A 13,132-nucleotide genomic window follows, 5' to 3' on the forward strand; every position below is an offset into this window, starting at 1 on the left:
AAGGACACAAATCGAGATGTCTGAGGAGGCGACAGGAGCAGCCCCCCTGATCATAACTGACACACTTCATTATCCCCGTGCGCACAAAGACGTATTTGTGTGCATGTGTGTCTTAGGGTGTAATGACAGGAGAGGGTAAGGTGCATGGTATAGCATAAACAGACAGCGTAAAGTCAATTAACCCCTGCCCGGGGATCAATGATGGTAATGTGACAAACCCACCCGACAATCACGCCCCCGTTCTTGTACGTCTGTTCGAATAGGCATTTCCACCTTGCAGTGCAACCTGCAGGAGGGGTGGGAGGCCTACAGATGTGTAATTAGCAACATCCGCTCTTCAAAGGGAATTGACGCAGCAGTGTGTGGTGAAGACGTGACGTAGGAAGACGTGTCAGCAGGAGACAGTAAAGGTGATGGAGATGTAGGGCGTTGTGTGTGCAGACGTGAGGGGGCGGGTGTGGTTGGAAGAGGGCAGACAGGGAGGGGGGAGTAATCAGTGGGCAAGATTAGAGGTCAAGGTCAAGTTGTGTCATGTAAAAGTAGGAAGGAGGAGATTGATTCCTGTCGTTGCATCCCAATGGACGTAGACCTTTATCTTTAATTTTGAAACTCCTGGAGCAGCCTTTAACCAATCGGCTTTGACTACCAAATGCACCGAAGCTCTAGCGCCGCCGCCACTGAAACTACTGCAGCACCAACGCACTCAACCACCCCTACTGGCGATTTTTTCATCTGCTCTTCAGAGTGACTGAACAAATGTTAATGCTAACAGGATTTCCAGACTATAATCACACATAGATGTGATGAGGGTATGAGCAACATTTGGGCCGAGCCAGGCTACCATGCGAGTAGACTGAAGTAGGAATCAACGGTAGCAACAACAAAACACCAACATCTGTTAGGTCATGGCAGCTACATTTATCCCAGATAAAATTGTCCACTGAAGGGTCGAAGATAAATGCTTACTTAAGCTGCATCTGTCTATTTTTCTGTGTTAAAAAGTCTAACATATCTATAATATAGTATTTAACAATGCATTACGACTTAAATGATACACAACTCACTGTAAATCGTTGCCACAACAACCACAATAGTGAGACATATGCCACAGTCGGATCAAACCCAGAATGTTGACTCACTTGGGATGAGACAGAAGCTGGTAGAGTGCGTGCTTGTTGTCATCCAGACTTGTCATGGCGACCAGGAAACACTTAATAACCTCCCAGGCCTGTCGTCTGTAGTAGGGCTCCGTGTTGGCACTCTTCAGGCAGTCCAGAGCCGTCTCTATCGCCTTGGAGGAAACAAAGCATGCAGATTTTACTTTCATTCTGAGATGACTGACTTCTTTGATGGTAAATGCCAATACACTTAAATGATTAATATGGGAATTAAACTGCATATGCTATATATGTGATTAATTGCAAGAAGTAACAGAAGACCATCTGGGCGAGCAAAGGTCATTATCATTCCTACATTACGAGCTGACAAGCCTCAGCAGCCCGGCGCTTAAAAGGGAGAAAATGAACTAATTAATGCCACTCAGAACAGAGAGGAGAAGATGAGGAGGAAGGCAAAAATTGAGGAAGGATTAGAGGAGATGAGAGGGCACGGCATAATTGAATTGTAGACCTGTCAGTGTATTAGGATATTAGAATATTTCTGTCAGGACTGGCACTGTGACAAATACTCCAGTACGAGTAGATAGATTTTGAGTGTAAACACAGCGTTGTCCTTGGGCCTTTTAAGAGTACGAACTTATGAAAGAATATTTATGAAGTGGTCAGTAAAAAAGCCAGGTCAAAAAAATTGCTCAAAAGGCAAAGGAAGCATAGAAAACTCAAAGATATGCAGCTCAAATCCCATGTGAGTGTTTGTACACGTTGTACTATCTTCCAAGTTATTCACATCAGTGTTATTTGATCTGTTGGTCTCCCTTGCAGCACTTCAAGCTGTCATCCCCAAATGTACCAGCTAACCGTATGGCTGCATCGGGTGTCTGCTCGAGATTCATGCCTTCAGCCTGTGCAGCCTGTGCGTGTGTGTGTGTGTGTGTGTGTGTGTGTGTGTGTGTGTGTGTGTGTGTGTGTGTGTGTGTGTGTGTGTGTGTGTGTGTGTGTGTGTGTGTGTGTGTGTGTGTGTGTGTGTGTGTGTGTGTGTGTGTGTGTGTGTGGGGGGGGTGCATGCGCCTGTGTTGATGGCAAACACAGACTGATAGCCAAGAAGAGGGGAGCAGCCATTAGTGAGAGTAAATAATGCCATCATGGTGGCCCACACTAGATTGATGATTACTGACTGGGGATGAGGAGGAGAAACAAGAGATGAATTTAATTACCTGGAGGGGACACACACAGCTCTCACACACACACATACACAGCTCTCACACACACACACACACACACACACACACACACACACACACACACACACACACACACACACACACACACACACCTCTCTGACAAAGATATATTGCTCTCACAGTAGAACAATAATGAGGAATATCAACCTCTTTTACGTTGAATTCTTTCTTTCTAAAACCAAAATACAAAAGGCAAGAGGTTGGAGAAAGGGCCTTCAAACTGGTTTCAGGCAGAGTTGCAAAGCGAGACCTTCACAAAACTTGTCTCTTCAGCACACAACTGTACAAAGAAGAGCACATAATTATGTCCTACCTTCTCCATGGGTAGTTGTATGGAGGCTTTGCAGTCAGTGAATTCAGCCTTGATGCTGGGCCCCTGGACCTCCGTCACCACGTAATGTAGTCTCTGAGACTCCTTCAGCATCTTCCTGTTGCTGCCTCCGAACTTTCCGAGCACGCGGTAAGCAACGTGAGAGATGCTTTCAGCTGGATTACGGAGGGTACGCCACAAGGCCTGGAGCGCAGTGTAGGGAGGAGATCAATTTTACCATTGCGTGTCAAAAAGGAAATCAGGGCATTACATTGATCAGAGGAAATCTCTGAAGGAACAGCTCATTACTGTCAAAACCATGATGACTTGAGCCATTTGTGGACAGATGTCAATAATATGCTGAGAAGGCTGGCTGGTAATCACTGCAAGTTACGAGCTGTGTTTACAGAACTGCAGTTATAAAACAAGATGATATTGCAGGTGTGAACGTCCCTACAGAGTCCAGCGGTAATGGGATATAGATACTGGTGACTTATCCAGGTGTGTTTTGTTTACCGCTAAGCAGCAGATATGATAACTGGAACTGAGTGAAAGATGATTGTATGATTATAAACGACTATGAATAAGTTCCTTCTTTATTTTAATTTTTTTATTAATCCATACTTTTGATCGAAAAGTTTGGTCCAAAAATAAGCATTTCTGATTTGTAAAAACTGCAACGGGCTGGGATATGATGGATGACTGACAAGGACAGCCTCCTACCTGCATGAGTTCGGCCCTGACAGGCTGGATGTGGTCGTAGAGGAAGTCGGGCTGCAGGTTGTCCACACACAGCTCCAAAGTACGAAGGCCCTGGCTAACTAGCGTCTGAGAGCCGTTGAGGGCAGACACCAGCGGATCCATTAGCATGGGTAAGTAGGGCAGCAGGGAGCTCAGACGCACCGGCACAGTCAAACACAACTCCACAAAGAGGTCCTTCATGTGCTGCTTGTGAAGGCCACTCTGCAGCATGTTCAGACCTGATGGAAATGGGAAGGAAGGATTGGGGAAAACTTTTTTTTTTTTTTAATTTTACACGGGAATATAAATCCACACTTGTCAAATATCACTTCAATTCAAAATAAAGGCGAAATTTTTACCTTGCAGCAGGTTAGGTAGAAGAGGTAGGAACTCCTGGTAGAGCAGGTCATGGCTGCCACCACCAATAGAGCGGAAGAGAGCTCGCAGAAGCAGGAAGTAGTTGTAGGGTTCCTTAGCAGACTGAGCCAGCTCCATGGAGCTGTTCACGATCTTGTGGAGGTGTGGCTGAGGGAAGAGGGACAGTCTTATTAGTAAAGAGGAGTAATGGTAGCAGAAAAGAAGTGAAACAGTAACAACAAAAGATTCAATTACCTTGAGCATCTGCTCATTCTCAGCAGCAAATAGTGATACTGAGCCAAAGACTAACTTGAAGAGCTTGAGGTAGAGGTTTGAGAGCTCAACGTTGGAGCCCATCTCTGGCAGTCTTTCAAGAAGATACTCCACTAAGATGGTGGCAAACAGAGCTGAGGTTGACAGGTTTGCCAGGAAAGAGTTCGCCACAATCTAAAAAACAGAAAATTAAAAATGGAATTAGAGCGCAAAATGATGACCTCAGAATAAAGAAGTGTTCGGTAATTGTGAGAAAAACATGAAGGATAGGATGTACCTGCAGCGCGTAGTTTTTGGAGATCCTCTCCACCATGTAGGGCACAGTGGTCTGAAAGATTTCCTTGAAGGTGAGTGGGTTCATCATGGTGAAGACCCCTGCAAAGTGCTCCAGAACCTCCTTCTCCTCCTTCATGCGAACAGTCTGGCAGTTGGCCACTCTGATGTACGTCTGCTGGTTATTGGCAACCTGCACCTGATCAGAAGAGACATGAGAGCTTTCACACTGGGCTGCTGAAGGACTCTATTTATCTCGTCATTTGTCACTCATATATGCCTATTTCAAAAACAAGCCAACAGTCGGTTTGTTTTTGGGTTGTACCTGGTAGATGTCCAGGGCCTGCATGGCATATTTAACCAACTTAATGTAGATTTGTGTCTCCTTTGGCTGGAGCTGCTTATTAGGAATGAACTGAGCCTCTGAAGAAAAAAACAAAACAAAACAAAAAGTTAAACAGTGCATGTGGACAAGACTGACTTGTATCAGATGATTAAGTCTTGACTTGCCCTAATGAAATCATATGTGTTTATACACTTCTAGATGCTTTTTAAGTTGTCGTGGCCTAATTACACCCGACAAAGAACAAAGGTCTCTGCTGTTCCACGTCCGTGTGTCCTCTCACCTCCGGGGGCTTTGCAAGATGTGATGCCCCAAGTAATCGTCTTCACTCCGCAAACCAGCGTCTTTACTAGACTGCGGCAGTCGGACACCTGAAACGTCTGTTTGTCTTCCTTCTCGCTGGGTCGGTCAAAGGGAGTTCCTGGTGGTGCAGGAGGAGCAGGAACAGGCGTTGGAGGAGCAGGTGGTGGAATGGCAGGGGTAGTGGAGGGAGTGGGCGTGGCCGGTACCCCGGGTAACGCCCCCGGGTCGACCACACCCATCTCCGACTGAGGTTTGCATTTCTTGAAGATGGAGACGAGCTGGTAGCGCGCAATGGTGTGAAACTTTAGCACAAAAACCTGTTTTTAAGACAAGAAAAAGGGGTAAAAACAAGTTCTTTATCAACATTTGTGTCCAAAATATATGAAAATTTTTTTCTACAGATGACAGGTCTGTGCTGCCTACCTCCAGCATCCTCATCAGGATGTCCCGCCCGTTGCCGTTCTCCTGCTCTGACTTGGAGCGGATACAGTCCACCAGGTTCAGCAGCAGCTTGCAGGACATGGTCTGGATGTTACTGGGAAGTGACTCGTCGTCAATGTTCTTGGCGAAAAGCTGCACAGCTAGTGATAAATCCGTCAGGGGCAAGTTCTGACGAACGTGGTGCACCAGGTCTGCTAGTGTGCTGTAGGCCAAGGGTCTGAAAAGAAAGACAGATATGGAACTAAATATAGTAATATTTCATTTCAAAGTAGTAGAGAAAACAGAAAAGGATGTGCTCCAGTGAACCGACATTTTAACAAAGGCAGAAAAAGTAGTAATCAGGGAAGCTGAAGACAAGAGAGGCTTCACAAATACGGAAAGTAGCTTTGGGATGAGAGAGAAAGGGAGAGAGAAGGTGGGCTAATGAGTGACACTGATAGTCCTGCCAGGTCTCATCAAACTGCCTTGTTTCCAATGTAGTGCTAATGTGAAATGACAGTTATTTTGTTGATGAGGTGAGGCCGTTTGGCAACTGAGGATGGTCAAGGAGGTTTCCGAATCGAACCGAGGGGGAGTGAGCGGGCAGCCTGCCATCTGAAGATGCCGGGGTACATGACAACTTGACAGTGTGCTGTGTGCTGCAGTGTTGCAGTCAGCTTCCCGGAGACTTTCTGCAGCACTGACAACTGCCTTATTAATATGCCGGGACACTTAACACGCACCTGGCTGAGAAATCATCCAAGAGAGAAAGACGACGCTGACACCAAAGAGGTCGAATGATCGTGACTGCACATACAGAGAACTTACCTCAGAGTCTCCCGAGCGGTGTAACCAGAACCGATCAGGATGGATTCATCAAACAGTTTGTCCATACAAGGGATAAACTCTGAAAGACAACAGAGAAATATATATTTTAATGACGACGGCAAGATGCTAAGTTTGCCTCAGAAAGAAGTTAATGACTTTTTTTTTTTTAATTGGTCGTTACAAGTCTGAATTTTTTTTTAACTTTTTTCCACAACAGCAGCTATCGCAATATATGATCTAAATTCTAAATAAATACATGAAAAAAAAAAAACTATGTAGAGAGGTGTTTGGTTTATCAAATGTTATAATAACTGCAGTAGGGCTGACACGATTATTACATTGAGTTAACTATAAACTGTCATTTAAACAATTGCTTTTGTTTTACCCTAATCTTAGTTTAATAACAGATCTCATGAAGAGCAAGGCAAAAAAAAAAAGATATTTCTGTTTACCTTTTAGATTTTATAAACAAAAATTGAACAGGGCAGATTTGACATAAATGATGACTTAAATGTACAGATCCCATGACTGAAACATGCAAATAAATTACTGTTAATGAGAGGCATCAAAAAACAATATAAACCACAGCAGAACAAGAGGGCGCAACGAGATGATGTGGAAATAGTGATGGATTAGACATCCCTGTTGGTTTCATCAAGCTGAATTTATACAAATGAATGGAAATGATTGTCATGATTAAGCAAAATGAGTGCAGTCAGCTCAAATAATTGCGGTCAGGCAATTATGTAATAATTGTGATGAGCCTAAACTGTAGCACTGTGCCTCTCTCCGCTTTGACAGTATGAGAATAATAAAATCCATCTTATTGTAGCTAGATAGTTTCCAGTTTTCTGTAACTCAATGGTGTCAAATTTCTTGTACAAAATACCCTAAATCTGAGTAAATGGCTTCAGTCACAGAAGCAGAAGTAACTCAACAGTCTCATGCAGAAAATCATCTCAAATGCGTATCGTTGTCTCAAGATTTCAGTGACGGATGGTTGAGCTTTTATCCCATTTCATTCAGTTTCACTTTTCACCTCTCAGTCACCAAATCAAAATGAGGTTCTACAGCTACAGTTTGACAGCGAATAAAAGTGTTACTTCAGAAGTGAGAAATGTGAGAACTGTAGTGTGACTTGGCAAAAATATCACTTTTCGGGGTGATGTTTAGACTGAAAAGTACAAAAAGAAAAGAAAATGATGTTAACTGTTTAAAAAAAAAAAATTAAAAAAAATTAGACCACAGTTGTCATTATCCTGTGTCCCACGTGTTTTAATGCGTGTGTGTGTGTGTGTGTGTGTGTGTGTGTGTGTGTGTGTGTGTGTGTGTGTGTGTGTGTGTGTGTGTGTGTACATACGGCTGCGTAGGTCAGTTGTGAGGATGTGCTTGGCTGCAATGAGCAGTTCCTTGCGGAGGTGAGCGGTCTCAGAGGGGCAGTTGGACAGAAGCTGCAGCATGCCCTTTACCATCTGCTGAGAGTACTTCCCCACCAGGTCCTGACAGGGAGGACAGGCGCACACAATATGATTAATGATTACCATTTCCAAATGACTGTACTCTGAGGCTAAAAGTAATTCATACACAAGTCAGTAACAGTACAAGCCAAATCTCTGAGCCAGCGTTCAATAGCTTTCATTTTAATTTGGACAGTCAGGGTGTCTGTTACAGCAGCACCAACAGTACACAAACTGTCCAGCTAATAGAATTCCTCCAGGTGGATTAAAAGTTTTTTCTGTGGTATTATCAGTGGTTTTTGATGTCTGAGCCAGTTGTCTCAGTTGTTATTGTGTTTTCCGCTGATAATGTCCAAACACACTCGCACAGTCAGTGGAGCAGGAGACGGCTTCAGAGGAAGCTATTTGGGCCATTGATTCTTGTTCAGTGAGGAAAAACTAAAGTAAATATAAAGTCTTAATTTAATTTTCAAAGCCTGTTTTATCTGTATTCTTCCCAGCTTCAATGTCTTCATATTAGTGAGCAAATTATGTTATACCGCTTCCTGTCAATCACCTGACATCGACAAACAGAAATGGCATCCAGAAAACAAGCCTTTAAATAGAATCTTTATAGTCAAAGGATCTCTGCTAGTAGTTAAAGTTTGACATGGTGATGCATTTTAAAAATAAAAACAAGACAAAAAGGTATTTAAAAACTCTAGAAGTGTACCTGGTAGATTCGGATGATGTAGGCCAGAAATGACAGAGTCTTGATCTGGGCAGCGATGAAGTCTGCATACAACTCCTTGTTATAAAGCTTGTGTTGCCTATAGTGGACACAATTCACACATTATGTCATAAATGGTGTTGTACACCTGCAGTAGCGCCAAGGAGAGGTTGAAATTGTGGGTGTACATGTACGAGTCAATTCTTCATGGGTGACATATTTGTTGCTGAATGTGAAGGAAAAACGTTCTCTCTACCTGCCAGAGACTGTTGAGGTATTTTTTTCTAAATGAACTCTGCTTCATTTCCTTCTTGTTCGGAAAGCTTAACACAATCCTCTTCCTACCCTGAGAGGTTTCACCTCCTGCTAAGCCAATTTCTACCATTTTACCCCCCCTCCCACCCCTCAAATGGATTTTCCAATCTGGCCTTAGTGGGCAAAGTGGCGAGCAACACCATCAACAAAGTTAGTGCAAAAGTGGAAGAAGGAGAAGAAGGAAAAAAAAAGAAGAAAATTCTCTGATGGAAAGGAAAGAGTTGTCTCTTCCTCTTGTTTGCTCTTGTGGCTCTGGAAAGTCTCAGGCCCCGAAAAGTTTCCTTTGTTTTCTGTCTTATTTGCAAGTGATTCTTTCCGCATCTAATTGACGACTATCTTGTGACCTACAACCAACTCTGTACCACCATACAAAAGCATGTACAAAGGGAATGGGGGTGATGGTCTACTGTTTGTCCCACTGTATAAAAGTATTGGCACAGCTCATATACACAGACACACAGATGTACTTTACCTGGCCTGCGGAGACACCTGGAGCATGATGGTGTTCATGATGAGGGGTACAAACTCTGACACCACGTTGTGAATGTTGAGCTTATATAGCTGCAAGAGACAGAGCAAAGACACAACCGCAGTTAATAAAAAATAAATAAAAAATAAATAAACCAAACTTGTTCTGATTCTCACACATTTCTACAGCTGAAAGGATTCACTCCATAACACCTTTTATGTGTGTATTTGGAAGGATTATGCAAAACCTTTAGCAACTCCCAATTATCTTAAACTGTGGGTGGTGATTACGTGCTAATAAATGGCAAGCTAAGTTTCACCTATAAAAACAAAGTGTATTTTACATTAAACCTTGAAACTCTCTGTCATTTTTAGGTGTTTCCTTTGCATTTATATGATCAGATATTTACGGCATTAAGAAAATATCTAACTTTCACATATTCTTTTACCCTCTTACACGTCACCAGATGGTTCTGTGTGAAGCAGGATATATTTAAAGAGGTCCAGGGCTATTTCACTCACTTGATACATCAGCACTACTATGATGGGCAGCTCTGCCAGCACCTTGAGAGACAAGGACCCCCGTGGGATGATGGTGTGCTTGAGGCAGAAACAAAAGGAGAATGATCATGAGTGGATTGGAAGGATTGAGTGACGTAACTGCTCGACACTGAAATACAAAATCACCGTGTAAAGAACATGTAAACAACTCAACAACAAGGTTGCTCTATTTTCAGTTTTTGCACATTTAGGGGATTTTTCCCACTTTAACAGAGTTTCTCCTTTATTAAAAACCAAACCTAAATTTATGGAAACAAATTTTCAAGAAACTGGCATAAAAAAAATGTTGAAATTAAATGCAGCATCATGTTTTGCATTGTTTAATTTAACCTGAAAAGAGTTTTGTTTATTATGAATACAATAATTATTATACTTTCATTTACAGATCTGCCAATGCTCGTTGGTCACGTGTCAACAAATGTGAAACAGATCACTGCTCAAATAGAGCATAATATGTTTTTATGCACTTTCTATTTGAGTATAATTGCAGTTTCATGATCTCACTTGTATTTGTGTCAAAACAGCGCACTACTACCACCTACTGGTCACAGACATCACTGTAGAAGTATGCAGTGTAAAGTAGAAACAGATAGGAGCTCTTAACTCCTACAAACGGTTGGTCGGCTTAGGTTAGGTTAGGTAGTTACTTTATTAATCCCCGAGGGGACATTTTTTTTCGCTACAGCAGCATACAGGAAGCAATAGATAATAATAGAAAGCAATAAAATAGCAGTAACTTACTGTTCGTGTTTCGCTGTCTTCCCTCTCAGGTGCAGTCTTAACCAACACCGATGTGATCATGCCCACCATCTCCGGAGAGGGGACTGTGTTCTCGGCTATCACCTGGGGATTCTCAAAGTACCTGGCCTGGAGGGAGCACAAAGAAACAACAAGTGAGGAAAACAGAGGAAAATCGACTCTATTGGAAGAATAAGAAGAAAGACATGAGTGTGGAGAAGGCAGTGGGGAGTTATTCCATGATTCTCGGGAAAATCTGATGAAATCGCAGCCAAATCATCATCACTGTAAGCAAAGCCAACTGCTGCGGAGGTTGTACTTACAACAACTTTAGGAAGGTCTTTGTAAATCTGCTTAACAAAGTCCAGAAAATGGTGAATCTGGAAAGAGAGGATTATGTTAATGCTGTATAATGTTAATATGTTAATACATGTTAATGCTTTTCTTCCGTTTTTATAAGTATTACATATGTAGTTCTGACCCTGTTGTTTACATTTCAGGTTATGCTCAGTAAACGTTTTTTTTCCCCGTTTTTTTATCACAATGTAATAGTCATCGTTTACTTTAGGGGACGAGGTATTAGTCATTAGGCGTGACAGTGTAATGATAATCACATCTCAGGAATATTTATCAAATGCATTTGTCTTTAATAAGAACTTTACTATAAAATGTTCCCTCTCAATTCAGCAGCACAGGACAAAGGAGGAGGAAAACAATTTGACAGATTATTTTTTAATTAAAGATTAGTCAACTAAGAGTTTAGGTTAAGGACAGCTATATCAATATCACTTTCTCAAATTCTCTAGAAAATGTTAAAATAAATAAGTGCGAGATGCTCACCTCCTGAGAGATTGGAGGGCGGAACTGTTTGTGCAGCTCAATAATGATGCGAAGGCATATCAGCACATTTTCTTCACTTTCAATCTGGAAGAAAAAATGAGGAGAAAACAAACTTGAAATTGCAGTCCAACAGCTGCTGTCTGTTTGGGATTTATCTGCATAGACTAATTCCTTATTCTTTTCCCCACTATTCAGAGAGCTGTAAATACCAAAACATCAACATCCAATACATTTATACATTCTTTGCAAAATGTCAGAGAACAACCAGAGCCAAAATACTGCAGCATTTCGCAAGTACTTAATATTCATTATTCCTACCTCCAGGAAGCGGAACATCACAGACAGGACGTTCTTGGTGTGTGGACGAAGGTGCTCATTCGTTGGAATGCGGTGGATGATTTCCAGCACTAGCTTCCTCAATTGCTGAACAAATGTAAAACAATTTAAAGTGAATAATCCGGCCTTGCATACAGTCATATCATGTGACGCAACCCAGTCCTATTCAATCTTTTCAGGAATGTGTTTTTTAATTTCCGACAGCGATGTACCGAAATCTATTTTAGTAACTCAAAAAAAGCATCATAGATTAACTTAAATCCAAAGGCGGCTTTATAGGATAATAAAAAGCAAGATGCTTGATTTTTGTCTGTAAAAAGTTTAGCACTTCTTCTTCTGACCTGAATTCCTCTCTGGACAGTTGTTGAACATTGATGAATACAATAAAATTGGTGAATGCGGGAAGAAGCCAAAGCGCTTGTTATCAGCCACATACCTGTGTAGGTTTTTCTTGAAGAAATTGCACCTCTCCATCCTGAAGAAACGTGAGGAAGCGAGGGATGATGTGTTCCAAGAAGGTGGAGTACTGAGGTGAAGACGTCACATTCTGGAAAAGACTAGATGGTTTTATGCCATGAAGCAACTCGGTACACCCGACAAAACTCGAGTGTTGTGCAACTTTTTTTAAACAGCATTTTTATTTGTTTCAGTTTGTTTTCTTCAGTGCATCAGAAACATAAAGTACTTTTCATAAGTTTCAGTTGCCACTACTTTTTTTTTTTCATACAGAATTAAACTAGTGGGATTCATAAGACCTCTTAAAAATCCTTCATAATCCATCTGCAGAGACAAAGAAAATTAATCCACTCCATCACACACTGAAAACATTCATCAAACTCACCTCAAAGTTCTCGCTGACCTCCTGCATCATCTTTAGCTTAGTTTCATCAGCTGGAAGTTGGAGGACAGAGTGTCGCCATTAATCAAACTTGCTAATGACGCAGTTCCACTTTTCATGGCTGTCACCGTGTGCTCAGCAAGGGCTCTCAGATCTTATCAGTTTTACTTTCAGCGTCCAGAATACTCAAAAGGTACATCAAGATACACACTCAAACACACTCATACCAACAAACACTCTCACAGACACGCGTACCTTTGACTGGACTAAAGCATATCGCTCTCATCACATCGCCCATGCTGAACACAGGTGCTTTCATCTGACTCTAAGTGAGAAGTCTTGTGCCTCTCTCCAGACATCTGACATAAAACAACGCACATTGAGGTCCATGAACTTACGCGTGTTCGTATCTGTGAGCGCTGCCACAAACTGCAGGTACTTCTTCATCAGCGTGGTCTGGTCGACCACCGTGGGGCTGGGCGCCGGGACGAAAGCCATGGTGGCAGCAGGGACAGACTGGACTGCCGTCTGCACAGAGCTGTGTGATCACAGACACTGTCCAAATAAGACAAGACAAGAGAAGAAACTTCAAACACCGGTGATGAATCGGATGCAGTTATGATACTAAATGCAGGAATAGCAGCGGTGTCCGCTGAGTATTTA

At 42.3% G+C, this 13,132-nt stretch overlaps 1 protein-coding gene across 1 annotated transcript in view; it reads right to left on the bottom strand.

Annotated features, from left to right (window-relative positions):
* trrap (transformation/transcription domain-associated protein) overlaps positions 1–12,995 on the bottom strand; it is an 83,540-nt gene extending 70,545 nt beyond the window's left edge. Inside the window, exons 1-21 of the mRNA XM_069691346.1 lie at positions 12,868–12,995; positions 12,473–12,522; positions 12,068–12,178; positions 11,614–11,718; positions 11,296–11,379; positions 10,779–10,835; positions 10,459–10,584; positions 9,679–9,756; positions 9,161–9,249; positions 8,377–8,473; positions 7,568–7,706; positions 6,208–6,286; positions 5,383–5,617; positions 4,940–5,276; positions 4,639–4,736; positions 4,318–4,512; positions 4,023–4,214; positions 3,770–3,935; positions 3,393–3,649; positions 2,673–2,873; positions 1,140–1,291 (exon numbers count right to left, since the gene is read on the bottom strand). Coding sequence (XP_069547447.1) covers positions 1,140–1,291; positions 2,673–2,873; positions 3,393–3,649; positions 3,770–3,935; positions 4,023–4,214; positions 4,318–4,512; positions 4,639–4,736; positions 4,940–5,276; positions 5,383–5,617; positions 6,208–6,286; positions 7,568–7,706; positions 8,377–8,473; positions 9,161–9,249; positions 9,679–9,756; positions 10,459–10,584; positions 10,779–10,835; positions 11,296–11,379; positions 11,614–11,718; positions 12,068–12,178; positions 12,473–12,522; positions 12,868–12,967 — 2,948 coding nt within the window. The 5' untranslated portion in view covers positions 12,968–12,995. The remainder of the gene's footprint in view (positions 1–1,139; positions 1,292–2,672; positions 2,874–3,392; positions 3,650–3,769; positions 3,936–4,022; positions 4,215–4,317; positions 4,513–4,638; positions 4,737–4,939; positions 5,277–5,382; positions 5,618–6,207; positions 6,287–7,567; positions 7,707–8,376; positions 8,474–9,160; positions 9,250–9,678; positions 9,757–10,458; positions 10,585–10,778; positions 10,836–11,295; positions 11,380–11,613; positions 11,719–12,067; positions 12,179–12,472; positions 12,523–12,867) is intronic.
* Positions 12,996–13,132: the final 137 nt, after the last annotated feature.

This window comes from Brachyistius frenatus, unplaced genomic scaffold (assembly GCF_029030835.1).
Source record: "Brachyistius frenatus isolate BFR_SWC_R1_liver_20210118 unplaced genomic scaffold, ASM2903083v1 Contig_11, whole genome shotgun sequence".
NCBI lineage: Eukaryota > Metazoa > Chordata > Actinopteri > Embiotocidae > Brachyistius > Brachyistius frenatus.